The sequence below is a fragment of the Oxyura jamaicensis genome, chromosome 3 (assembly GCF_011077185.1).
Source record: "Oxyura jamaicensis isolate SHBP4307 breed ruddy duck chromosome 3, BPBGC_Ojam_1.0, whole genome shotgun sequence".
Taxonomy (NCBI): domain Eukaryota; kingdom Metazoa; phylum Chordata; class Aves; order Anseriformes; family Anatidae; genus Oxyura; species Oxyura jamaicensis.
The window spans coordinates 17,149,408-17,176,563 of NC_048895.1; the positions used below are offsets into that span (position 1 = coordinate 17,149,408).

The following is a 27,156-nucleotide window of genomic DNA, read 5'->3' on the forward strand; positions in this document are numbered from 1 at the left end:
GAAATCAGCCCTTCCGTGGACAGCCAGAAGAATGCAGGCCTTCCTCTTCCTTAGGTCTGCGACAAGTCAGGAGCCAAATGGAGAACAGGAATTTGTCTGAGGAAAAAGTCACGTTTTTGGGGAGGGAATTTGGCAATGGAGCACTTCAGGACACAGTGACTGTGGCCTGCACAATGCTGCTGTTAGGAGGAAACTCCATGACTTGTGCCTGTCAGGATGAAAGACCTTTGCAAGTAGCAGGGGTGACAGATGATGTAACACTGGGTTCAGCTGTAAAGTGATAGAGTCTTGCATGAGGGAGAGCACGTGGCAATGCATCACTGCCTCCTGTGTCCCACCACCCTTCCTCCTGTATGGGGAAGAGGGAGTGTGACTGCTCTATGCCAAATGCCAGAAAATGTTTTTACCTTATCTTTTACCAAACAGCCAAACGGGTTGTGTGACAAGTGAAAGATGCTCACAGAAGGTGATCTTCAGTGGTGCTTCATCCAATGTGCTGGTCTAATCCATTCGTGCTGTTTGACGCCTAACCTCTGTGGGAAGCCTCAGCATCAAGCTCTTGAACCTGACCAAGTCTGATAAACAATTTTCTTGTATCAGCAGAGGGCGCAAAACGATTAACCGAGCGAAGTCCCTCCGGTTTACCGCTAACCCCTACCTGCTCATGCACTGGGACTCGGGCTTTAAAGATAGGATGAAGTAACACTGACAGAGCTGGTGAGTCTCTGAGATCCTTTTGGTGTGCGTCAGCCAGCCACATGGTACACCACCCTCTGTTGTTTTCCTAGAGTTCATGTATTTACAGAGTGGGCTTGAGTCCTTGGGATTAGGCATTAAAATGCTTATTCAATTTCCAGGACTCCTGTCATCAAGGCTGGCAGTGTTTGATACAGTTGGGCGTTCTGTCATGCCGTTGCCCATTCTGTCAGAGGCAGCCTATAAATACACGCGTGCTTCTGTGTTTCCCTATCTCTCACCCGAAGAGGAAATGGGCTTGTTTTCATGTGATTAGCAGGCAGAGGAACTTGTGAAAGTGACACAGCTGTACTGTAAAAAAACTCTACCCCACAGACCTTGTTGCCAGAGGAATTTAACTGCTGTCTCTGATAGACCTGAGAGCAGGACCGCCCGAGCCATGGAGCGAGAACCAATGCGCATAAGAGAGGGCTACTTGGTAAAGAAGGTAAGGAGGTGGCTTTGGACAGAGGAGGAGGAAGCTGACTGAACGGGCTGCAGGAGTATGGGAAAACACTATGGTTTCAGTTACTTAAACAGAAGAGTTTTTTTCCTATTTTTCTAAAAAAGAAGGCAAATGAAAATAATTCATTCAGCAACAGAACAATATGATATTAGAGATTACAGAGCTACTTGCTAGCAGATATATCTTGTTAAGTGTACTGTATAAGGTACTTTGTGTTTATCTTAGATGTACCTCTGGGTCAAAAATTCTTATTTTTATGAAGAATGTCTTTATTCGAAGCTTGGCAAAAAAAGGTAATGGCTTGAAATGGCCACAGCCTACTTTACTGCACTTAATCAGAGCTAAACGCTGGGGATGCACAGTGGTATCACAGGTCAGAGTCTGGCCTGGGGAGAGTTTGTGGGGCTGTGGGCACTCCTCTCCTCTGTGAAGGCAGTCACTGCCCCACTGCAACCTCTGCTCTGGAGTCTTTTGTGGTAGAGTCCACAGGATAAGGTCAAGATTTTTATGTAAATCTGTAGTGAGATCAGTCTGGGGTAAAGCAGTTTAAATGGTGTCAGTTCTGGAGCTCTGTGCTGCAGTGTCTGTGCTCATCAAAACTAGAATTTCACTCATTAGAGCTGCTGGCTGGAGGGGTCTCTAATCTGGGACTGCTGCTGCAAAAATGTCACTCATCAGTCTTATTTCTACTGACAGTGAAAGGAAGCAAGTTCATAAAGTAATCTCAAAGCTGCATCGATGCTGTCATGAGGAAAGAGATGACCAAATTCATGCGCAGCAGGTTGAAGATGTCTAGTTCCCATGGCCCAGTTTGAGAGCAGATGGCTCATGATCCATATTTCTCCATGGCAGGGGAGTGGCTGGAAACTTAGACACTGGGGTGGACAATCTGGGTGTCTGGCTGGGTCTGCCAGGGAAAAGATGCATACAGACATGCCAGTGTGAGTCCCTGCTGTTCCTCTGAGTTCTGGGTCCCCAAGAAGTTTCTCTGTGGGTGTTGCTAATGGAAAGTTGCAGCTGGGTGCTATTGCAACGGCAACAGGGAAGTGGAAATTGTGCTCCTGTTCTCTAACAGCCTTGTAGATGGCTCTGTCTTTGCAGAAGTGAGCTTATGCTGCTGGTGAGGAGCAGCAGTGTGCTTAGAGGGAAGCTGGTGAGCAAAAGAAGCAGAAGATGCAGATTGGAGTGGTAACAGCTAACACGGATCTGTCAGTGAGGCTGCTGTGAACTCCACAGCCAGAGCTTCCAGCTAGGATGGGCATGTTCTCAGTTACTCTTCTGCGCTAATTAAGTAGTCTCCTCCTCTTCTTTGTGCCTGTAAAGTGAAACTCCTGGTCAGAGCTGCCAGAGTAATCAGCCATGCAGCCACAATCATCTTCGAAAAGGGTGGAGGTGATTTTTCACTGATTTTCTTGTTATTTACAAGAACGTGCTTAGGGCTTAGTGTTTTGGCTGGTACAACATGATCTTCAGTGAATATGGATTCAGATTTAAGAGTTGATTTTACGTTGGCTTAAGCCACTGTATATGTGGGGGACCTTGGGTCATCTGAGCAAGCACAGAAATCAGCTCATTTTCTACTCATGTAGTGCTATGGATATTTAAAAAAAAAAATAGTTCTACCAAAGGGAAGTTGCATGAGCTTTTAAAGTGGCTCATGATTTCAGAGAGCAGTTCAGAGAACACCCATCTTTATCTGAAGTCTTTGGAGCAAGGGAGATGATTGTTTTTTAGTCCAGGAAAATCAAATCCAGCATCCTGCATTTGTCTTTCGTGAGCCATTTTAGCTGAGACCAACATGACTATGTTCAGGCTTGCTGATGGTGTGGATCTGAGACTGCCAGTCTAACCCTGCTCCACAGTGGCTTCCATTGACAGAGCATGTCAGAGGCTTCAGGAAGTACTGGACTTGTCTGTCTATGAGCAGAAGTATCGTAAAATGCAATAAACTGGCAAAAGGAAATTGCGGTGGTTATTGTATTGACTCACCATCTCACTTGATTACTTAGCAGAAAATCAACCTGTGGGTCAATTTGGGTTCTCCAAAAATGATAAATTCTTATGGCTCAAACAAAAAATCAAACAAAAGAAAACAGCATTCAATCTCTATGTGGTATCCACATCAAGGTTGGACTGTTCTTTTAGTTCTCTGTTCATCTGGGCCTCCAGCCCAGCGGTTTACCTTTGTAAGGCAGCATTCACTTGTGGGGTACCTTCTGCTTGCAGTGAGTGCCGCAGAGGCTGGAAGCATGCCCCATTCTCAGTAAGATCTTTGCTGACAGTTTTTCCTCTCCATCCTGTAATTGAACATGAGGTCTGATTCAGAGTGCAAAAGGCCTTTCTTGAGAGCTAAGGCAGGAAAAAAAGGATGTGATGGTCAAAGGTTTCATCCTGGGGAGTAAAGAAGGAAAGACTCTGTGTTTCTGTCCTGTTCACTTCTGCAGAAATGCAAATAAAGGTAACTCTGCCCATTTTAAAATCAAAACAAGCCACTTGCACAGCATGATGGCGGCCACCTCATTTCTGTCTGCAGCTTTAGCTCTGCTTAGCCACCATGGTGGGAGAGGGAGCATAAACTGAGGTCTCCCTTTGTGCCAGAAAGATAAGGAAATCAAATGTTTTTGGAGGATAGCCTCTAATTTGAGGCCTACAGATGTCGAGTGTGCATCAGTAACTCCTCAGAACTGTTGATTTTCAGCACTTCTAAGTGCTCATTTGTCTGAGCAGTAAGTCACTTGGGTATCTGGGATTGTAAGCATTTTTTTGAAGCTGTCTGCAGGCAGGACCAGAGGTAAGCTAGCTAGGACACGACAATCTTAATAATTCTAGCACTTAATTGTGCTCAGCACAGGGAGACAGGTCGCTCCTCTTTGAGGCCCTGTCAATTTTGCCGTATGTTTCACTATACGTAGGATCTGGCCCTGGCTTTATTTCTGAATTTCTCACATCTAACTGCTGTGATTCAGAAACAGGAAGTAAAAGCTTTAAAAGATGAAACAAAGCACCTCAATTTCTCACCACAGCAGTTGGAGATCTGCAGCCCAAGGCCTTTGAACTACTCATTGCCCTTACTGTTGCTTTCTTAACTGTAGAAGTCCTCCGAGATAGGTGGTTTCTTATCTGACAGCCAAGCCTCCAGAGCTGACTGTATTGTGGCATCAAGTCCTAAATACAGCACAGGAAGCCCAGAATTAATGAGAGAGCCCTAATGGGTCAGTTCACATCTGGAATTATTGAGGATTGTTCTTAGTGTTGTCACTGGGTCATTTTGAAATCACAAATGTACGGAAAAGAAACATCATCTGGGGTCGCAATGCAATTTTGGAAAAATTCACAGCAGAGGTGACTAGAAGGGGAAATAAATGGTTGTCAGAAGAATAACAACATATTTTAACAGCATGGTGAGATGGGTGTGGTTGTGGCTCGTTGTTTCCCTTGAGACCCTATGGTTATTTTAGAGTCAATCAGATGTTCCCTGGTCTTTGGTGGATATCATATGAACAGTGATTTATCAGACATAATGTACACCATGATTTATTGATGCAGGGCAGCATGTTTAATACCTGGAAGCCGATGTGGGTCGTGCTCTTAGAAGATGGAATTGAATTCTATAAGCGGAAGGCTGACAACAGCCCCAAAGGGATGGTTCCACTAAAAGGAAGCACTATTAACAGCCCCTGCCAAGATTTTGGCAAAAGAACGGTAAGTACATTTTTTTATAACAACGATTGACAGTATACTTGAACTCCTGGAGGCACTGAAGGAGCACAAGGCTAGCAGTTAGATTCTTTACATTTATCCTGGTGGTCACCTTCCCTCATCTTAGAAGGTCGGAAGCTTGTGTAGAGCTTGAAAGGTGTGACTGATTGAGTTAAAACTCAAGATATTTCAGGAGGCGCAATTCAGACAGTGTTTTTTTTTTGTTTGTTTGTTTGTTTTTAATTATTATTTCTAAATCTGTCAGAGCAGAGCTAAATTATATTGTCATGGGACACTTAGCAGCTGAATGGGGCAACTTTTGTATTAAATATAAACTTAGCTGCTAAGAGCCACAGAATAAAATTGTGGAAAACTATTTCATGATTTACTATTTCAAAAATAATCATTAATTACTGAATAATAATTAATTATCATGGCAAAGAGCCATGACTGGCTTATTTGGACAGGAGGGAGATAAATGCTGTGCCCCCCAAAAATCTGTGATTCCTGTTTCATTACCCTTTGGTAACTACCTGACCCCATGTATTTCACATTCATGTGATGTGTATTAATTGCATGTTGCATGGTTACGTGTAGAGCTTTTGTGCGTGACTAAGAGCTATGTGTATACTTGGGGAGAGAGAGGAAAATAATTAGGGGAAATGAGTTCAAATGATGTACATATTTGGGCTGTCTGTGGCCAAGCACAGCAAGCACATGGGTAAGGTCCAAGTTGGACATAATAGAACAAGTCCAGAGGAGGGCTATGAGGATGCTCAGAGGGCTGGGGCACCTCTCCTATGAAGACAGGCTGAGGGAGCTGGGGTTGTTCAGCCTGGAGAAGAGAAGGCTGTGAGGAGAAGAATCTCAGGGAATGTTAGAAAAGTAGAAATAGTGTGAGAGAGTGCGCTTCAGAGAGCACTTTATTTTCTCATATGTATAAACTGAGGAGAATTATCTGTCCTTCAGTTCTGTGGTGAGTGGAGTCAGGGTTTAGACCTGCTTGCTTTCTTTTATTTCTCCTTTTTTTTTTTTTTTTTTTTTACTTTTTTTCTTTCTGTGCTCTGACCAATGTTTATATGAAAAAATTATGTTGATTTTATGGAGTCTTTTTAGACTTGAATGTGTTAAGAAGCTCTTAAAAGCTCTGTTTGGGCCAGTGCTAGCAGAGAATAAGATTGTTGTTAATCCTGGGCTGAGTCAGGAAAGTGATGGATGGCTGCTTCTCCTGGGGACAAAAGGTTTTAGAGGACCAGCTGCCAGCTCTTCCTAGGTCTCTGTAGGCACTGGGAGTTGTCCACGGAAGGAGACTGTTATTGTGCCCAGACAGAGAATTTCATGATCATGCATCCCTAACCCATCCCACACCTGCCATGGGTATTGCACTACCTGAACTGGCAAGGGAGAGCATCCAATTGATTCAGAAGCAGTTGAGATCAAACCCATTTACTCTCTTGTCTCCCCAGCAGCACTGCCTGGCTCACCCGTAGGCACGGCTGGGCAATCCTTACTGTTTGACTCCTGCAGCTTTGCATCTGACCTGCTTCAGCAGGCATGCCTTAGTGTCAGTGGATTGCCTGAGCACAAGGCAGGAGCTCTGCATTGTTGCACTTGACTCCACCTCTTCTGCAAACCGTGAATAATAAGGGTGAAGTATAATTATATCCAGGACTAGAGCATGAGGCAGGACACTAAATAACCAAATAAAGGAACTCAGTTTATCTGCACACATTTAGCTCTGATTCAGCTAATTTGAAACTGTATTCCTACATTATCTAAGTAATGATTCTCTGTACAGGTCTCCTTACTCTTCATGTGAGGTGTAACTCATGGGAAGGAGTGTACTACATTCAGGAGTATTACAGGTCCTACAACATAATGCTAGAAGTAAAGCTTTTCTCATGAAGTATTTCTTTTCAGATAGATTTTGCTTGTTTTTAGGTCCCACGAAGGCACTAAGATCAAATCAGTATTGCTCTGTAGTGGTTGCTTGGAAATGTCAGTAACGGTAGCATTAATGAAAAGATAATTCACCAGTGTGTGTGCACTCTACAAAATGGGCAGAGTCCAAAGTGCTCAGTGTCAGACTTGGGGGGCAAGGCACCCAAAATGTCTTTTCATAAGGAAGATCTGCTGCAGAGTTTGAAGTCAGTAGAAGTGATACAAACAACTTCAGCAGGTGTTGGAGCACATCCTCCTTGGGTCAGTGGGATGTTTCTGCAAGCCCATAGACCAGCATTCCTGGAGACACACTGAAAACTTGCACTGTTCAGACAGCCAAAACTGCAACGTGCTCATCTGTACAAGCAATAGTGTCACTGGGATTGTTCTGACAAGCAGTTACAGCCCAAAATGAGTGAAATTAATTTACTGCATGTATTCCTTGAAAATATACAATTTTTATTGTTGTATCTTAAATCTTACAGCTGTATTTCACAGCTGAATTCAAAGCCTCTGCATTGCATACTACATTCTAGTTGGTTATATGCTAAAACGTACAGTTCTGCTGCTTATGTGAATTATTCTGGTTTGCAGTGGTTTGTGTACATTCATATCGACCCAAAACTAAACTTTCATTTCTAGCAAGACTTCTGTAGGGTAAGAAGTGGGATTTTTCTCGTTAGGTCAGTTTTAAGTCCAGTCTTACTCACTTAGTCCTTGCCCCAAATTGGACCCATCAAGCTGTGAGCAGACTTTCGTATTCATCTGATTTGACTTTGGCTTTTTGAATTGGAATGTGGCCCTGCCTTGAAGCCTGTCTGAAACATCACGGCACATCATCAGCACACTGGGTTTATTAAATCAATTGCAAAAAGCAGATGCTAGGGGGAAAGGAAACAACCCTGGATTTGTTAAACATATATATTTTATTAATTAAATAATAAATAAATATAAAAATAATAAATTTAATAATTTTTATTAAATAAAATTAAATTAATATAATTAAAATATAAATAATATAAATAATAAAAAATATAAAAATATATAAAATATATAAAATATAAAATATATAAATATAAATAAAAATAATTATTAAATAAAAATAAATTATAAATTAATTTAATAATAAATAAAAATAAAGTAATATATATTTTATTAATTAAACATATGTATTTTATTGTAAAATGTAGCCACCACTGTTCACTGTTGTTGATCTGTTTCATCACTACTTAATCTGATGTTAATTCTGCTCTATTTCTTCTTTTTCGCTTTTCTCTTGGCTTTCCTCTGGGTAGCATTATCATGCATGGTTGCTCATAGTAGGATTCATTTATCTTAATTTAGCTAAACTGTTGGTGTTTAGTGCAAGTTGATGCTCTAATTTTCTCAAAAATACAAATAGATGTACATCTCCAGAAAGAAGACTGGTCAGTTCTAGGATTGGAGACTTAACCTTTCCACCAGCTTCAGAGGAAGCCTGGGTGCCTAGCCTGGTGGCCTAGGTTTCTGAAAGCTAGAGTTAAGAGAAAGCTTGGAAAGCTTTTTCTCCTCGTACTAGAAATAAAAACTCTAACTTTTTACTGTGTATCCAGTGCTTTGCAATTTTGAAATCTCTCCACAGTAGTCACTGGAACTTCTGTGTGGTTTCAGGACATCAGAATATTTTCCATTTACCAGTCTGGAAGATAGATATTTGGGATGTTTGGAACCATGCCATTTACAAAAGCAGGCTTCAGTAGACTTTGGTGTTTTGATGTCAGTGTTTTAGATTCACTGCTTTCTGCCCTTTGATAATCTCTACTTGTCCTCATGAACCCATGCTGTTTGCCTCCTTTATTAGCTTGATGTTTTTAGTTAGATGCCCACTGAGTCTGTTTATTCCAGCACAACCAGAAACCTGGTTTATTCCACAACTAGTGGAACAAATAACAGTTCCACTTATGGGGAACCACATTTTAGAGGAAATGGAAGCCCTCTTGACTGAGTACTTAGATCTGTATTTTCCATCCAAAAGATCACCAGATGAAAATGAGATCAAACAGTCTAAACTTTTTTCTTCTTCAGGTTGGTGGTGTTTTTTTCTGCCTAGACCTACCTTAAAAGATCTGTTCTTACTTTTGGGGTTTTGGGGAATACAGGCTTTCCACTGTGATCAATTTAGAAAAGCAGTGATCATAAGGTGTACGTAAGGGTCAGATGTTTCATCTACCTAGCAAGCCCTTAAAAGACTGCAAATGTGTGACTGTGTCCTTTTCTCCCTATGTGAATCATTGCCTGAGCAGTATGATGCGGTTTGTTTGTTTTAATGTTGTCATTCCCCTCCGAACTGACATCTCTAAATATATTAAGACAAGTTTATGCCCACTGTAAGCCTGCGGGGACTTTGCAGTTCAGTCTTTTGGCTGTTTTGAACTTCGCAAATCACAAGTTATAGCAGTGAGCAGGAATGCTCACTGGGAAGTAACAAAATGAGTCAGTTACCTGTACTGCCTGTCCATGTTTTTCTTCAGATTGTTTTTATTCAGTTGGCTCTAAAGCAATTTCTGTAGCCCCTTAGGCATAGGTAGGCGGTATGCCATGGTGATACCAAGTTAATCATATCCAACCAGCTACACCAAAGTAACGTTAAAAAACAATGTTTATCCTTCCAGTTTGTCTTCAAGCTCACTGCAGCCAAGCAGCAGGACCACTTTTTTCAAGCTGCCTACCTGGAAGAGAGAGATGCTTGGGTACGGGATATCAAGAAAGCAATTCAGTGCATAGATGGAGGCCAAAGGTTTGCCAGAAAATCCACAAGAAAATCTATCAGACTGCCTGAAACAATCAACCTGAGGTTTGTTCTTGTAGCTCTGCACCCCTATTTACTTCCATCTGCACCCAGTGTGGCATATGCATAACCTCGGTGTGGAAGAGCTATAACCATTCCTGCTACCTAGCTAGCTTCCCTTGGAGTCCTTTCTGTGCAACTGTTTTAGAGCATGCAGAGTGGTCGAAATGAGCTAGTGGTTAGAGCTTGGTAGATCATTTTAATACATTGACTTTCATCAAAGCATGTGTATTTGTCAAAGGATTCTACTTATGAGGAAGCGTCTGAGCACACTGCAGTGCAAAAGGAGACCCCAGCCAAAGTGTGATTCTTTCAGGAGAGGCATTTTTGTACAGTATAGAATTTATTTTAGAAATATTTTATGCATTTGTTTGCTCTGCAGGCAGATGCTATTGTTAGCAATAGTTTTTGGATGGTGATGAGAGAGTGGTGCCTGCCAGAGGTCATGGAATTGGCAAAGGCAGAAGAAGAGATAAAGAGCACATACAGAAAGCCATCTGCTTGTCAGTACTTAAAAAAAAAAAAATAAGACAGTGTGACTTTGCACAGAAAATACCAAGGTACAAATGAGCCTGCTGTGCTTCTTAAAGCACTGTAAAACTGCGCAGGACCAAGATCCAATTAAATCTGTCTTCAATGGCTTCAGCAGCGGGATCACCCTGACTGAATAATGAACCAAAGGATTTAGCTTGTGACATTTTGTGTTCGTCCTTCTCATCATTTTAGAGCCCCAGGGCAATTAGTTTTGAGCAAGTGAAAAACAAGGGGGAGAAAAAGGAAGTCAGACCAGGAGTCACTGAAGGTACTCAGGGCCTCTGAGAGCATGTGGGTTTTGGGGATGTCACAGTGTTTTTGCTCTGCTGAGGACCTTTGGGAGAAAACAGCAAAGCACCAGGACTGTGAAGCTCTGCAGAGGAGCCTCAGCAGTGGGTGTTCCTCTGTTCACACTGCAGTCATCACAAGTTGGTACAGTCTTAAAATAGAAGTGTGGTAAGCCCTTTGTGCAGTTACTCTTCTGTTCCTCCAGTTGTGATAGGGAGGTGGTGAGGCCTCTGTGCTTTGCACAGTAAACTTTTCAGGAGACTAAACTAAGTCATACTGTAGGTCTATAGGGACTGCTATGCTCTCAAAATATGAAGACCCTGTGAAAGAGAATGATGTTACTGTACTAGCCGGTTCAAACTTTTTATTTGCTAACAGTTTCTGTGGTTCTTTTTATGCACAGTGCTTTGTACCTCTCAATGAAAGATCCTGAAAAGGGAATAAAGGAGTTGAAACTGGAAAAAGATAAGAAAGTGTTCAATTACTGCTTTACAGGTAAGAAGCTCTTGTTCCTCTTTTCCATTCAATAAAAAGAGCACAGAGCTAAGAGCCTCAAGATAGATCAAAGCAGCTGTAAGCTCTGTAGAGGATAGAGAAGTTTTAGGAAAAAACCTGGCAGAGGTCATCTTGACCAACAGGAGAGATGCTCAAAGGGTGAAGCTTAAGAAAGTGTTCAGATATTGCCATGTTAAGCAAGAGGAGGAGGAGGAAATTAAACCAGTGCCAGCAAGTATTTTTAGGTTTCTGCCTGTCTGTCTTGTGTTGCGGCTGATAATGTTTATTTCTTTGTAACCAGGCACTTCTGTGATTGACTGGCTGGTGTCTAGCAACTCCATCCGAAATCGCAAAGAAGGCCTCATGCTCGCCTCTTCCCTCTTGAGCGAAGGCTACCTACAGCCTGCAGGAGATACATCCAAGGCCGCAGCTGAGGGACTGTCAGACACCCCCTTCTTAGATCTCAGCGATGCCTATTACTACTTCGTGAGTGTTGTATTCTGGTTATACTTTGTCCCAGACTGGCAGATACTCTGTTCTTCTCAGGTTTGAGTTGGGATTCTTAAGTCCTGGAGGAAAGATTGTACAGAACTGCAGATCTATGTTAATTGTCTTTCTCTATGTGACACTTTAACATCTGTAACCAAGACAGTTCTTCTGGCACTCTGTGTGAACCGAGTGCAGAGATTCTTCTTAGCTTGGGCTTTATTCCCAGTAATTTCAGCAGTGACGAGGACTTAGCCACCAGTTCCCCTGTTGATTCAGTGGAATGGAAGAGAGTAATTCATCGTCATGGGGCTTCTCAGAGTGGCTCAAGCTGGAAACACATTTTTATTCACTGAGCTGGCAGATATGATTCAGAGCACAGGCATGCATGCACACACACAGAACTTGCCTGTGAGCAAAAAAGCAAAAATTGTTTTTGTTTGTTTGTTTGTTTAATATCTACCTGATAACACCTGTCCTGGGTAGCCTTCCCAACCTTTTCAATTTGTTTCATATTCTGTGGATGGATTTGTAGAACTTGCAATACCTCAATCACAGCCAAACATTTTAAAAAATGGTTGGTTTATGAACTGATGCTAACAAAGGGTCTTCCTGCTGCTGAGTAAAATGGCTTAAATATTACAGTTTTGTTTATACTTACTACATAGAATCACTCTGTGAAAAAATGAATCTCTTGTTACTTCATTTGTTTTCCCAGAACACCTCAGTGGTAGGAAGACTTTACCTGTGCAGAAATGGAAGCACAGGCAGTGCTGGTGAAGGCAGCCATGTGGCCATCACAGTTCCTGGCTACCAGGGACACTTCTCTTGATAGCTCATGTGTACTTTGCTTGCTTTCAGCTTGCTTTTAGTTTGATTCTGTACCAATGTTGTGTGAGGAGGTTGCAGCACGTCAGTGTCTGACTTGGTATGAGGTATAGTAAGCACAAAAGCTTACTAGATGCAACACGTGTGGTTATTCATACCTTCATTCATACCATTTGAGCAGTGTAAGGCTTCAGTAACCAGCATCACAATTTATCTGGTGTGGAGAAGATGGCCTAGATGAGAGTTCCCTCTTCTTCTCAAGCTTCAGGTGCTTGTGATGGATGTAGGGAGGGGAAGGTTATATTGGGTTGGGAAACAGACAGCCTGGGGTGTATTGGCTGTGCCAGCATTGCTTCATATGGTTTCGTATGAACTGAGGTATATGTAGATGCTCCAGCTCTCTTCAGATGCTCTAAGACCTGGTGTAGTCCTATCTCATACAGAAATGCTTCCATGGCAACTTGGAGAGTTCCTCAACTTTACAGGATGGTTTTCCAGTAGAAAAGTTGATTTTTATTTATTTTTTTTTTTTCATTTTTTGGTAACAGAAACAGGGTGAAAGGATGCCAAAGAGAAGCCAGATTTGTACATATATATAAAAACAGGCACTATTTGTGTAACTTCTGAATTTTCTCTTGTGGTCATGCAGCCAGACAGTGGTTTTTACTGCGAGGGGAATTCTAGTGACGATGATGTGGTCCTGAAAGAAGAATTCAGAGGCTTAGTAGTCAAACAAGGATGTTTACTGAAACAGGTCAGTATTGTACACCTTCTGTCCTCTCACTGGGGTGATGTTCAATGGATACAAGATTACTCTTCTACACCTAAAAGTTTTAAAGATGAGAGAAATTAGCTTATGCCATCTCTGCATTTGACAGGTTTAATCTCTGTCCTTCCCCCTTTTTACTCAACCCATTTTGTAGCATGGCAGCAGGGCTTTTGTCCGGAGTTGCAAGGTTTATTATTCTTAGTACAGAACAAGACAGCTTAGTGTTTTCATTAAACATGAGTGCTAAAGCAAGAGATGTGACAAGCAGGAGGTGTTTTAGTAAGGATATCTGCTTTCTCTGGACATTTGGTGCCATGAAGGAAACCAGAAAATGTCTGTTGGGACCATAAGTACTTTCTGGTGGTGCTCACTTGTATTTCTCGTGTTCAACCACATTTCTCAAAAGCAACAGAAGAAAATGGCTAAGTCTTTCTGCTGACGTTCACCCTGTCACATCCACCTCTGTCTAGTTAGTAGGAACTTCTTACAAACAGCAATAGTTAATTGAGAAACTAATATTTTGAAATACGGAGAGGAAATGATTCACGACAGTCTCCAGCAGCTAATCTGGATTTGGTCACCTTCAGTGAACTATGACACTGCTTGAGAGTGTCACCGTTTCTGCTGGTAATGTGTGTTCTCAAGACTGCAGCAAAGGACGGGGAAAACCTAGATCTGCTGGCAACCACTGTTACCCCAGTTACTTTGTGAATGCTGTAAAATGAGTAAGAAGGCTTCATCTTCCCTGGTCACTGGGTTTGATTTCCTGGGATATCTCCCAGGCTGTCCTCCCTGCAACTTTTCTGATTTCTCATCAGGCTCAGGCTATGCAGGATGTTTGTTTGCATTGGAGGGGAAATTTCCTGTCTCCTAGGAAGAAAGGGCAGGATTAGATGAGCTGGGTGTAGCCCATGAGTGCTTAAGGTCCATGTGTCCAGTATGAGTCTGTGAGGCTGTGGGCTGGCCCAAACTGAGCTCTCCCAGAGCTCCCAGGATGAGATCTCCCAGAGCTTGAAAGCACTTAAACAACACTGATTGGAGCTGGTGGACTATAAGCCAGGGTGTCTTGTTACTGTGATTTGGATGCCTATACCACTTGGAACTAAATCTATTTGCTGTCTTTTCTGCTTGGTCTACACCTGTGTGAGAGGCCCTACAAAGGCTGGGTGCCTCAGAACAGCATTGCTGGAAGGCAGCAATCCGACAGGGAAGCTTCCTAAGCCAGCCAGCAAGGGATACTGTGGAGAAAGGATAGGGTCTGAACCCTTACTGCAGGACATAGTGCAGCCATGTTTTGTGGCATTTAAACCTTGCTCTCACAGATCTCATTTGAATGTCATCTCCCATGTTGAAACTGTTGTACTTTGTGTATATAAAAAAAAAGAGAGAAGCCAGTGAATATTTCCTGTCCAATTTTTTTTTTTTTTTCACTTTTATATTCCCATGTTCTCTCGTGCATGGGTAAGCTGTCTGCAAGCATTTGCAAGGAAAGCAGTTCATGACGTGCCTCTTTTTTAATTTTTCTAGGGACATCGAAGGAAAAACTGGAAAGTGAGAAAGTTTGTCTTAAGAGAGGATCCTGCATATCTTCACTACTATGATCCTGCTGGAGTAAGATACAGTTGTTCAATTTTGGTTTATTTCCCTGTTTATTTGGTGTTTTTTTAATTTATTTTTATTTTTAAAGATGCAGTCTTCTAGAAATATAAGTGGAGTATTTGCTTGGGGGTGTGTGATGGAAAAGGTCAAGCAGGATAGTGGGGCTGCTTGTGGTCACACTACCTGGCTGCCTTCTGGAAAAGCAGAGGGAAGGATGGTTTCTGGGGCTGGCATGTGACATCCAGACCTGGGAACAGGCAGCGCTGCACTGTGCTCTCACCTCTTCTTTGTGATTAATTAGAATTAATGTGTGATCCCATTTGATTAAAGTGAATGAGGTTAAAATAGAAAATTAAGGCTATACCATCATTTTGCAGTTTGTAATCAAGGTGCTTTCTGTGTCAGTCTGAGAAATGGCATTTTGTTTCTTGTGTAATTCTTATGGATCAAGGCCTGCTCTGAGAAGGGAAGGGGCATCACCATAGACAAAACCTGACCCACAAAAGCTGGTGTCCAGATGGATTCAGCCCACAGTATTTATTTATTTATTTTGTCTAGCACTACTGCAGGAGCAAAGCTATTGTTGTGGGTTCAGGTTCTCTAGGCTGTACCTGTCCTGCTTGGCAGAAGCTGCCTAGCTACACTGGAGAATCAACGCTGAGGAGTTTCACCTCTGTTCCCAGCGTATTTCTCACTCCTGGCTTCTCCTCCCAAAAGGCTGAAGTGTGTCAGCTCATAGGAACTGCTGGTTTCAGGCTTATGCCAAGAAAAATGCTTCTTCACCCATTCTTTGGCTATTGGAGTACTTCTTCCTGAAGTGCAGAAGAAGGCAAAATTTTAAATAAATGTATATCTGCTCCTGCTGCTTGTTTTTAATAAACAAACAACAAAAACTTTTAAAGATCTCTTCTTTATAACTAACCTGCTTTTCACTGTTACATCAAAGGAAAGCCTATAGTTGGCAAAAAGTTTATTATTTTTTTCACGCCTTTGCTCAGAGCATGGTAAATACTCTGCAGATTCTGAATTCCAAATTCTGAAAGATTTCCTATTTATTTGCAGATTTGCACACCCCCTACCCTCCATATCATACAGAGTGAGGATACCCTGGTTTTCTCACATGACATACAAAGTCACCAAATGTTTTTGTTTCCATTCTGGAGTTTTAGTCAGATATTGACATGTGAAGAGTTTAAGAAAAGTTGTATTTCATTTTGATTTCTTATCTTCTCCAGGGAGAAGATCCTCTTGGAGCAATTCACTTGAGGGGCTGCGTGGTGACAGCAGTGGAAGATATGCCAGACTGTAAGGAACCATACTGAAAAAGCTGTGTTTTAAGTTTTTGGTGTATTCTTTAAATCTGCCTGAAACTACACTTTTTTTTTTTTCTTTTTTTCTTTTTTTTTTTAATTCAAAAAGAATTTGCAATGATGCAGTAATTCTAATTGCTAGGCTCTCTTAATTACTGGAGGAGGGTACTGTGATAAAGGTAGCAAGTGGGAATCTTGTTCTTTGTCAGTTGTTCAGACTTGTCAAAATGATGACATAGTGTCCCCATGCTAGGATAATTGGCCTTAGACAAAATAAGCTGAGTTCTCATTTTAATTCATGAATTTCATGTGGAAGCTTTAGGTTACAAATGGTTATGCCAATGACTTGTTACTCTACATGTTCTGTTCCCTCCCAAAGGTAGAAATTGTGGGAACAGCGATGGTTAAGCATCAGTACAAGGAAGGAGAAGCATTCGTTCAATGCATTCTCTGCTCCACAGGAGAGGCAGGCTATCATCCCCAGCCAGAAAGTCTGTTGGCATCTCAGTGCCTGTGTAGGCTGTGCTACTGTCCATGAAAAGAGCCAGAGTTTTCTGACATGACTTAAATCTCTTGTTTTTGTAACTGGCAAAGCACTGGAGGGCTTGGGTAATGTAAGCGCTCTGCAGGGCGGCAGATTCTTCCATGGTTGGGTATCAATTGAACAGCGACTCCTGAAAGTGAAATGTGCAGAACTCACTGATTTTTTTTTCTCCAAGACTGTGACAGATCTCATGGATCCTGTCTTGCAAATGGCTTGCAAAGGCATGATCATACACAGCTGTAGAAAGGAAGGCAATCTCTTTACAGAATGCAAAGGAAGAACCATTTTACATACAAGAGTTTATTCTCTCATAGCTGACTTCCTTGTTTCTTTCCCATAGCCAAGAAGTGCGATGTTGAAAACAACCTGTTTGAAATCATCACAGCAAACGATGTCCACTATTACTTGCAAGCAGCTTCGTCCACAGAGCGTACAGAGTGGATCAAAGCAATTCAGGCAGTTTCTAGGACTGGGAAATGAAGATGATCCACCACCCAGAAGACAGACAACTGAAATGAATTACTCCAAACAAAACAGGAATTTTAGCATTTCACTGAGAAAGCAGTATCATCCAGAAAGGCCTCATAAGGCTCGTGGGTTGGGGGGTGGGGAAGGGTGGGTAGTAAGTTTCAATTCTATAGTGGGCACTAACAAGCTAACACTTCCCACTTCTGTTATGGTATTATCTTACTAAATTACAGCATAGAACATGTCACATTAGTGTGTGCTTCTTGTAAGAATTAGTCTACCTTGGGAAGGTTGTATCTTATGCCTTTCCCTGCTGCCACTGCAGACAGCAAGAATTTCACCATTACTAGGGGACAGAATCATGTTGCTGACTGTAAGGATCTCAACTAGTCACCTATGATTCAGCCTGTGTTGTGTTTCAGTGTCTTCTAATAATTCAAAGACTTCTTCAGACAAACTTTACACTTCCTTCTTTTACCAGCCTGTAGTTTTTCTACTGCCATGTTCTCCTATCCAAGTAATATAATAGGCTTAAGGAAAGAAACAAACTAATTAGAAAACCTGAACCAAACCTTTATAATCCTTTAGTGTTAAGGAGGGAGAGAATGCAGACAGTTATGGAAACACCACGTGGAAAGCAAGTACAACTCTGAAAGAAGTATAAGTTTCCCCATAGGAAAATCCTTTTGTGGTATTTCAAACATGAAGCAATGTCTTCCATATCCACTTGATTTTGAGCCTTGCTAAATTTCTCCATAAGAATCTGCTCCAGGACCATTGTTTTTCTTCATTTAGGTCTCCAAAGCAGTTGCTAGGGCATCATCTACTGCTGATATGACCTGTATTTGAATTCAGAATCGTACAGGAGGGAAAGGATCTATGCATTACTTGAACTACCAACTGAGGCGGTGGTGTTTAGGGTATTTCTTTTTTACCTACAGCAATATACTCAATGCTTGGCTCTGTGCCTGAGTTATATAAAAGAAACCTTATTATTTTTGTAACTGAAATAAATGTTATAATGTGATGGTATCAGGTTACCCGAGCAATCTTTTTATTTTTTTGTCTTACTGTATGCATCAAACTTTGACTTCCAGCTCTTGCTTAAAGTTTAAAGACTTCAGAGTAATACCAGATTCTGCATGTAGCCTGTTCCTGTTGCAGATAGATGTTCAGTGTGCAAGTAAACTTCACAACTTCAAAATTTTAAACAAGGTACCTTTAGAATTCTTATTCAGATATCTTTAAAAATCAATGTCGAGCTAAAGCTTATCTTCAATTCTGTTTCATTATACCCTTATATACATGTATACAAGGGAAATAAGAAGCCAGAAGCTGGTGCAACTTCAACCTAGGGTATTCTAATCAGTGTTCAAGGAGAAACTCTCTCTGGTTCATTGAGGCTGTAGCGTCACACAACGTTTTTGGTTATTTTAGTTACACAGTATGAATATATTTTGCTGTAGCTGAACTGTGTCTTGGTCTGCTAGACCAGCCTGGCGATACAAGCCTGTTGGGGCCTGGAGCTTAGGTTCAACATGAAAATATGATTTTGGTGATCTACTTTATGCATTTGGGTCAATATAATTATAGCACAATGGAAAACTATTAATACAGTAACAGATCACTATGTAGTCTTATAAGAAATTTAGGATAAATGCATTCGTTTTTTACTGGGAGGAGAAAGGTATGAATGCATCATCTTCTAATTCACAAAGGCAGCAAAAACAGTTCATACAGAGCAGGTCTAAAGAGATCTGAGCCTAATACATCTGAAGGTCCTTTGCTTATTACTCTCAAACATTATACTAATGCAAGTGCCTCTCCGTCTTGCCTAAGGAACTCCCTGTGGGTATGTTCACGTCATGGAGATCTAGTTTGACACTGGTCTCACATACTTGCAGAAGAACAGTCACCTCTTTTCTGCACCCTAGCACAGAGTTCGTCTGACACTGCTGAGACTCTGTAGGTATCAGCTAGTGCAGTGTGATGAGATTTGGACCTCAGAGGACTTCACCAGCCCCAAAGGGAAATATCTTGGGTCTTAAACTAGGCTCACAGCTCAGGTACCCTTTGTACTGTTTCTACCTCACCTGAATCCCCAATTTCTTTGTTTATGGAGACAATAGAGAGTTTGGCCTTTATTGTTTGGCTGGTTTTTTTTAGCCACAAAGTGCTTGGATTTTCAGAATTTGCAGGCCTTGGCGTATCTGTGACCTCAATGATAGAGCACAGTGCATACTGGCAATTCGATTAACCCAGCAGTGTCCATTATCCTAAAGGAAACATTAATTTTGCTCAAGGAGATTCTTGTCCTTGCGGTTGAATCTGGGTAGGTCTCTTGTAAGAGTAGTAAAGCACCCCGTGTGCCTCTCACTTCCTTGAATTACATCAGGTAAATGATCAGATCCTGTTCTTTAATAAGCTGGGTTTCGTCTCAGAAATAACAAAGAAAATGCAGCCACACTGAGGCAGCAGGCTGGCACAGACAGCATCCTCACATACATTTAGGACATCAGAGGAAATGGGCTTCTAGCAGGCATTTCCTGTACCTCATGCAAGCTGACAGGATCGCTGAAGCCTGGTCTGTCATTCTGAGGAAGGAAGCCTCATGGCGCAAAGATAGACTGTTTGCTCAGCCCTGCTTTCTTGATAACTGCTTTGTGGTTGCTGCTCATTTTTGCTTCAGAGCTCACTAATGCAAAAATACCCTACAGCACAGGAAAATGAAAAATAGAAACTCACCCAACTCACCCAACTTAGCAAACAAGGGGTGTAACCGTCTATTAAAAAAAAAAAAATAGTTTTACTAGTATTTGACCTTGTCACTTTTCTCTGGACCCAGTTAAGGGTACAGTTGCCCACCCACTAATGGTGTTTTCTCTGGTAGGCAATGGTAATCAGTGTTTGTGGAAGAGCTCTGGTGTTTGTACCAGACTATACCAATAATTTCTCTCAATATGGACCCTTAGGTGGTTCTTTTTAATATACATTACAAGGGTTTAAACCTGTCTGTCTTTCTTGGAGAAAGATTGGAAGTTTATGTCTGATGCTACCCTACTTTCATTTCCTTCCCTTAAATGCTTTTATTTGCCTGAAACTGGAACTATAAATGACTCCAGACTGTTCTTTCTTTAAGTCAGGTTCTCACAAGTCTGCATGAATAATGAGCTTCATGTACCAGGATGAATGTCTTCTGGTGCATCCTCAAAACAGTCACGACAAAGAAAAAAAATACATTTTAGCAGGTCCAGCCTTTTTTCTTTTTAGTGTTGAGGCACCTCTCTGATAAGCTTTTCACAAGGAAGGAATTGGAGACAAGTGTTAATATGGGGTAGTTTTCAAAGATGCTCCATTTTCAAACTCATGGCAGTGCTTCTGAAAATCAAAGTAGGTCTCTCAATGCCACCAGTAGAATCGTGCATGATATGATGGGAATTGTCACGACCCTTGAACGGAATAAAGTCATTCAGAAAATAGCCACTGGAATTGCAACAAGGTGACAAAGGCTACTCGAACAGGTGTCTATGAGGAAAAAGGAAGATTAGTTTTATGCCAGTACGATTTCCAGAGATTCCAAATAGATCTTGTCCAAGGGAATTAAATGTTAAAAAGCAACTACAAGCATATAGATTATGAGGCCAGTCCAGTCACTCCGGAGATGTGGAAGGAAAGAGGCATACACTGAATACTTGCACTGGAGAAGAGAGAGCAGACCTAGCACAAGGAATTAATAATTGCAAGTGAAAAAAAAAAAAAAAAAGGATTAGACCTTCATGTTCCATGCTTCCTCCATCTTTTTTCACCTTGTATTTAAATTGTACTTCCACACACTCAACAAATACTCCTTCAACACCAATTCCTTTTCTCACTTTTGACATGAATTACTCTTGTGTAATAGACTAAAGGGCAGCACACAAACAAACATGCAAACAAAAGCATTGAGAAGAAGGACTATATTTATAACCTTCAATTACTGTAAGACATGTCTGGTATCATCTACAATGCTGACCAAATGCTTACTATAGCCAGGTTTTCAGGGATATTTATTAATTATGCGTCCAAAAAAACGCATGTAAACACAAACTTTGTTATTCTGTGGTTTAATAGAGAAATGAGTAAAGCAAACCACCTTTGCATACACTGAAAAAATAATATCCATAAGAACTGCAACAGCCTAAGGATTGTTCAGCCACAGGTGTTGCTTCTTCCCATAATCTGATGACCTCCCATCCCAGGTGGAGGTAGGTCTGTTTTAATGTGTTTATAGCAGCGGATTTCAAGAGCTTCTTACTTTTTCTGTGTTGTGGCTTTCTCCTGCAAGGTAATGTTAGTATTATTTTGTTGATAACTATTGTTAATCTTGTGGTATTTTTTACAGTGTATTGTCTTTGCTTCTATGTGAAAGAATGAAAATGTATTTTTAGATGTATAAGTTGTTTGCTCATGAGTCTTTAACGTAAGTTTGCTCATAAGGAAGAGGAAAAAATAGTGAAGGCTTCTGATGTATAACTTAGCATATGCTATTAAATTTTTCTTCTAGATGAGGTTTGTATTTGTGGTTGTCATGTTACATATAATGCTTTAGCGTAGTAATACTGCTTGTGTTTTTGATTTCAGTTTTTGTTTTATTACAAATGCTAAATAACAGTTTAGTTTTTTACTGATTTGTTCTCAAATACTTTAGAAGGTTATAGAGGTTATTTCAAGTTTAAACAACTCCCCATACAGGGGTTTCGGTAACTGTTGTCCTTTGTAATATGCCCCTATTTCTTCTGAGTTTTAGGGTTGGATGATAACAAAATTCCTTGGATATCCTTTCTGGTGAGGGCCGAAAAACTTTTATTATGTTGTTGTTGTTGTTCTTCCTTTAAACTGTACAAGAAAACAGGAGTGAACCCTGAAAAGCAAACGGAGTAGATAACAGTCCTATGCTGTCTTTTGCACTCAGTATTTCTGCAAATGCCTTCAGTTTGCATTTCAAAAAGTGCAGATATTTTGCTTGTGAACTGTTGTGGTCTTGTTGATCTATAGAGGTTTGATTGTACTCAGTATGAACTTCTGTGCGCAGTAGAAAGCTTGAAGTTGGGCTTTTAATTTTCCTTCCTTGTTTGGATTTCCTGCTGCCTGAGAAGGGGATATGTGCTCTAATTTTTTCTGCTCGCCAAACCGCCTCTCTCTTTTTGGAGTTAAGGGTTTGGTAGTTTTAGCGGCCTGAGAAAACTGTGTTGTATTTGTCCTAGGCTAAATAAAAGTGGAATATACATGTGCTCTTATGTGTTAGCAATATGCTGCAATATTCATAGTGTTTCTTTTCAAAAGTTACAATAAAATAAAAAGCTTCTGTTTCTTGAAGGATTGCTTCTAGATTATATAAGTAACCAATTACATACTTATATTACTGAAGCTGTATGCTGAGCATTTCTTAGTTAAGTGCCAAATCTTCTCCCTTCAGCAGCAGGACATGGGGTAGAAAACTGTTCTGCTTCTTGTGGACTGCTGTTGATAATGAATAAAGCTGCCTTCTCTGCTACCCAGCAGTATGGTTGCTGAGTATCTATCTGCTATCCTTCTGGTTTTACTTGCGTGACAGTGTGGAGCACAAAGATGACTTAATAAGCAAGAGATAGGGGCAGGATCAGTGTTCTGAATGCTAATGTGCCGGTGCCTTTCCATATTTCATTGCCTTCCAACCACCTGTGGCTCAGCTGCTCAAGGAGAGCCTCCCTGTGTTGTTGAGCCCTTGTAATGCTCCCGCCTGGCCTCAGGAGTTGGTGGACTGGTGCCCGAAAGAGAGCATCTCTTGCCACCTCTTTGGAAATGTTCACTGGTAAAGAGGGAAATACCTTCAGTAAGAGAATGAGACTTACTCCTGGTTGAAATGCAAAAAGAATTTGAAAGCGAGCCAACGCAGAGCTATCTGTATCTGCCAGGCTTTTTTGTTGTTGTATGGGATGGTGAAGTGTGAATCTGACGCGTGAAGATAATTTGAATGTGGTTACTTCATGACCCTTTGGTGCTATACATCATTTTAGGAACTGCTTTATGCTTTAAAATGGTGGATTGGCAACCTGCAAGCCAAGTAAACAGAAAACACCCTTGAAAATCTTTGACTGAAGACAAGGTTCTTTTGTTGTTGTTAATTGTGGAACTTCTTGAAATATAATTTCTGACTTGGCATCAGAATAAGTGTTTTTCCTGGATTAGAACGTAGAACTTCCTGCTCTGTGTTTAGAAATGGAACCATGGCTTTCCACACTGTTTTGGGCTCTGGTAGATTTCCAACTTTTTTTTTTCCCCATTCTGTTTGGGAGAGTAACAGTGTATGAAGGTTGAGGGGGAAAAAAAACACTTCTCATACTTCAGCTGGCTTCAGTTTTAAGTGAAGTAGGGTATAGTAAAACACTTTCCCTTCACTACATACTCTTCCTCTAAAATGGCAACACAATTTCCCTCTCGTTTTCTATCCCATTACAAGATGACTGAGAATATGGAAGGAAAAGAATCAAAGGTAAATGCTGATGAAACTGATAGTTTTTGATAACAGTTGAAAGAGACAGAATTTATTATTATCATTTTTATTTGCCTTCTGTGTATTTTTCACCAAAATCTTTAATACACTGGAGTTAAAGGAGAAGGGGAGAAAGAACTGGAGATCAAATAGTTTAATAATAATAAAAATCCTGAACTTGATGCCCCAGTCTTTTCCTATCCCCAAACCCAGATAATAAAAGAACATAAAGAACTTAAGGGTATTACTGCTAGCCTCTTTATCAAACATACAAGAATGACAGACTATACATTGATTTGTATAGTGGATTCTCTAATAATCAGCTTTTTCATACACCACCTTCTACATAACAAGAAGTTTGAAAATCCTTTAAGTACCCATATGTATAAAAAGCAAGGTAAGAAAACACCTCTTCTGTCCTTCAGTGCTTCTGCTATGTGTTTACGGAGGTGTCCTGCACTCGAATGCTTAAATTGCTGCATCTCTCTAGATGCATTTTACATGATGGTAAAATAACAATAACAACACACATGCATGAGATTTTTGAATAATATGAGCCATTGTTGTTATCAGGTATTTAACACTCTTATGCAGTTTTCTGAATAATAAAAGGAAATACTTCATCTTTCTGTTGTATCAGTGGTAAAATAAGGTAATGCCTTTCTTCAAACTTAGTATTTTTTATTTAAGGAAGGATTTTTTTTCTAGTTACGTATACTGTTTCCCCTTTCTCCTTTTTCTTAGTTATTTTGAACTAAACTTCCTAGTGTAAAAAGGGCTAAGAGTTTGTGGCGATGAAACAGTGAAATTCAGATACCTACACATAAATGTCTAGTGGTATTTTCAGAGGTCCTACAATATACCACCACCATGTGGTCTGTCATCACCCCTCTAGAAGAACAGAAATTTACTCTTATCTCCTAACATCTGCTTACGGTATGTAGATATTTAGTTGCTTCATGGGTCTCAAGTGTCATAGTCTCCCTATTTCACATTTGAGTAATTCCCAGCATGATTATCTCTTAAGTACACGTGTTGGTAGCAGATTTGCACATTAGTATGATTTTAATGAGCAGTATAACTTAAGGATAAAAATGCCTACAGAATAGCGGTCTTTAAGAATAAAGGTGCATTAGAAATGCTGATCAGTTTGGTCAAAACTCTATATGAAACTTGACAGTACAGCTGATAGCAGCAATATGCCCCAAATGGCTATATATATATATATATTATCTCAGGAGATGTTGTCATTGGATCTTCCTAGCTAACTTGCATAGTGCTTTTTTCTTTAGCATCGTAATAGCTTCCACTGTTTTACTACTTAAAAGTTCCTTAAATGAGGAGAAGAACAAAGTTTTTGTGGGAGCACTGTCACGCTTTATTTTTTTTGCAGCAGCATTATCTTACATAGCTGATACATATTTTTACCTTTCTCACTTTTTTTCCCCCCTTTATTAGGATTAAAAGCCTAAAGTGGCTGGTTTGTTTGTTTTCCCTCTGTTTTCATCTTGTTCAATGTATACCTTCAATTCAGCTTTCCACTTGAGCCTTCCAGCAGGTAGCTGATAACATCCTTTGGTCTTCTGTATTTGGTATTCTGAAGTCGCTGAGATGTTTAAAAACAGCATTTAGTACCATGGCTAATAGATCATCGTGTGGCCCGTAGTGTCTTGTGGCGTCCCCGTATTGGCAAGCTGCAGTCTTTTCAGCTGCTTTTTTTTTTTTTTGAACTACCCATGAAAACCAGTGCATGCGGTTCTAACAGTATTTTTAAATGTGGATCAAAAAAAGCTTATGTTGCACCTGATTTGCATACTCCTGCAGGCTGTTTTTTATACATGCAAACCAGCTTTGTAAATGAATGGCTGTTGAAAGTTAGTGGCAGCGATGAACAGGACAATTCTCAGGAGCTAGAGGGGACTGCGAATAACTATCCTGGTATATAGAAATGTCCTCCCAGTTTTCATCTTGATACGTCCCTCTGAGTTTTGCTGTCCCTCACCTCTCCCCTTCTCACCCTTCTACCCACAGTTGTAGCTTGTGTTTTTTTTGGCTTACCAGAAAAATAGAAGTGGGACTGGCCACTTACCCTGAGGCCTGAGAAAAAAACACCACCAAATAGTTCTTAGGGTTGTTTAATGATCCGAAGCCTCTGCTGAGTCTCAGCTTTAAATACAGTGGGTGATTTTGTCCAAGCTTTTTGGGGTGGACTTCTGAACCAGCAGTACCATGAGAAAAAACTGCAAAGTGTCAGGACGCTCTTGAGAATCTGAAACCCCTCTATCCAAATTAACGTCGGGGGTGGAAGGGTTCAGGACGGGAGGTCAGCTGCTTCAGTGCATAAGATCTGTGAGAAATGCGATGAAGGCATACTGATGGGTGAATTTAAGCTTCACTGCTCTGTCTTCAGATGGGATAACTCATCTGGGACCTTCCAGGGGTGAACATGATAAAGATATGAAATGCTATTACCTGTCTGGAGAAACATTTTCTCCTGACAAAATTCACTTAGAAATGTTATCGGTCTAATGAAGAAAAAAGTCTGGGTTAATTAAACGTAATGGTGCTTTCTTTTTCAATTAGTCTGAGAGTTAATGCCAGTGGCCCTAAGCCACATCCTGCACCATGATGAAATAAAGCCACACTTGCGGCTCCTCCCTCCAGAAATGGAGCACTGCAGTAGTGAGTAATTGCAGAGGAGGTTCTAAAACCAGACATTTTGGAAATACAGAAATAAAATATTTACCTCGGGGGACCTCAGGTTCAGCTTTGATGCTGAGTATTTTGATGTTAAGCTGCGTGCAGCAGCTGGAGACATTTTGTGCAGCGGAGAACCTGTCTTTTCATCCTAGAAACTGGGCTGGTTTGAGTTGGAGTGCTGGGGGAGGATGTAGTATTTGCTCTGCACACAGACTTCACGCACTCTCTCAGAAAGCCTCTTCTGCGGGAAAGATTGGGGGGCAGGACGATGAAAGGCAGTAAGGCCGTGTGGCTAAGAGGATGCCTGGGTGATGCGTGCCTGCGGCATCCTTCTGCAGCTGAAATCTCAGAGTAGCGGAGTGGTGTGAGTATTTCAGGGAAGATAGGTGGTGTATGCTAAAATACAACTTGCCACTTCCTCAGAAGCTATGCTGGTGCATGTCTGGGTGGCTTGTGCGGGAGTAGACTTAGCAGCTGAGAATGCTCTCTGGGGAGGGATACCGAAGCATAAGCACTAGTTTAGGCATTTTTTCTTGGAGCTAGGAGGGTGAAGAGACAGGCAGGAATGACAGCTGGTGGTGTAGGAAGTGCTGCTGCTTGGAGGTGTGGATGCTGCTGGGGTGTGCTTAAAGGAAAAGGTGTGTTCAGCCTGTAGTTGGGCTGAAAGCTGAGTAGGTGGTATGAGGGCAAGTAGGGGAAAGACCAAAACAGATCAAACAAAATCTCAGGAGGGAATTAAAACCTCCCTTAAGAGGGGAGAGGAAGCAAGCTTGTTTTCATGAGAACTCATGCTTACTGAAAGAGAAGTATGTAGGAGATGTTCATGAGAAGTTTATACTATTTCTACTCCATGTTGAAAGATCTAGGCCTTGTCTAAGTGCATAGCTGAGTGCTTAACTCCTAATGTGTTTAGAGAGGTACGGCCGCCTGATCTGGACAGAGATGGAGGCGGGATG

The 27,156-nt window shown here is 41.1% G+C and overlaps 1 protein-coding gene across 1 annotated transcript; it reads left to right on the plus strand.

The window, feature by feature from the left end:
- Nucleotides 1-603: 603 nt before the first annotated feature.
- Nucleotides 604-17,634, plus strand: PLEK (pleckstrin). The gene is made up of 10 exons (XM_035320321.1): nt 604-717; nt 1,072-1,183; nt 4,748-4,903; nt 9,493-9,674; nt 10,894-10,985; nt 11,287-11,471; nt 12,949-13,053; nt 14,596-14,679; nt 15,903-15,972; nt 16,862-17,634. Exons 2-10 carry the CDS (start codon nt 1,136-1,138, stop codon nt 16,999-17,001), a joined length of 1,062 nt encoding a protein of 353 aa, XP_035176212.1. The 5' UTR covers nt 604-717; nt 1,072-1,135; the 3' UTR covers nt 17,002-17,634.
- Nucleotides 17,635-27,156: the final 9,522 nt, after the last annotated feature.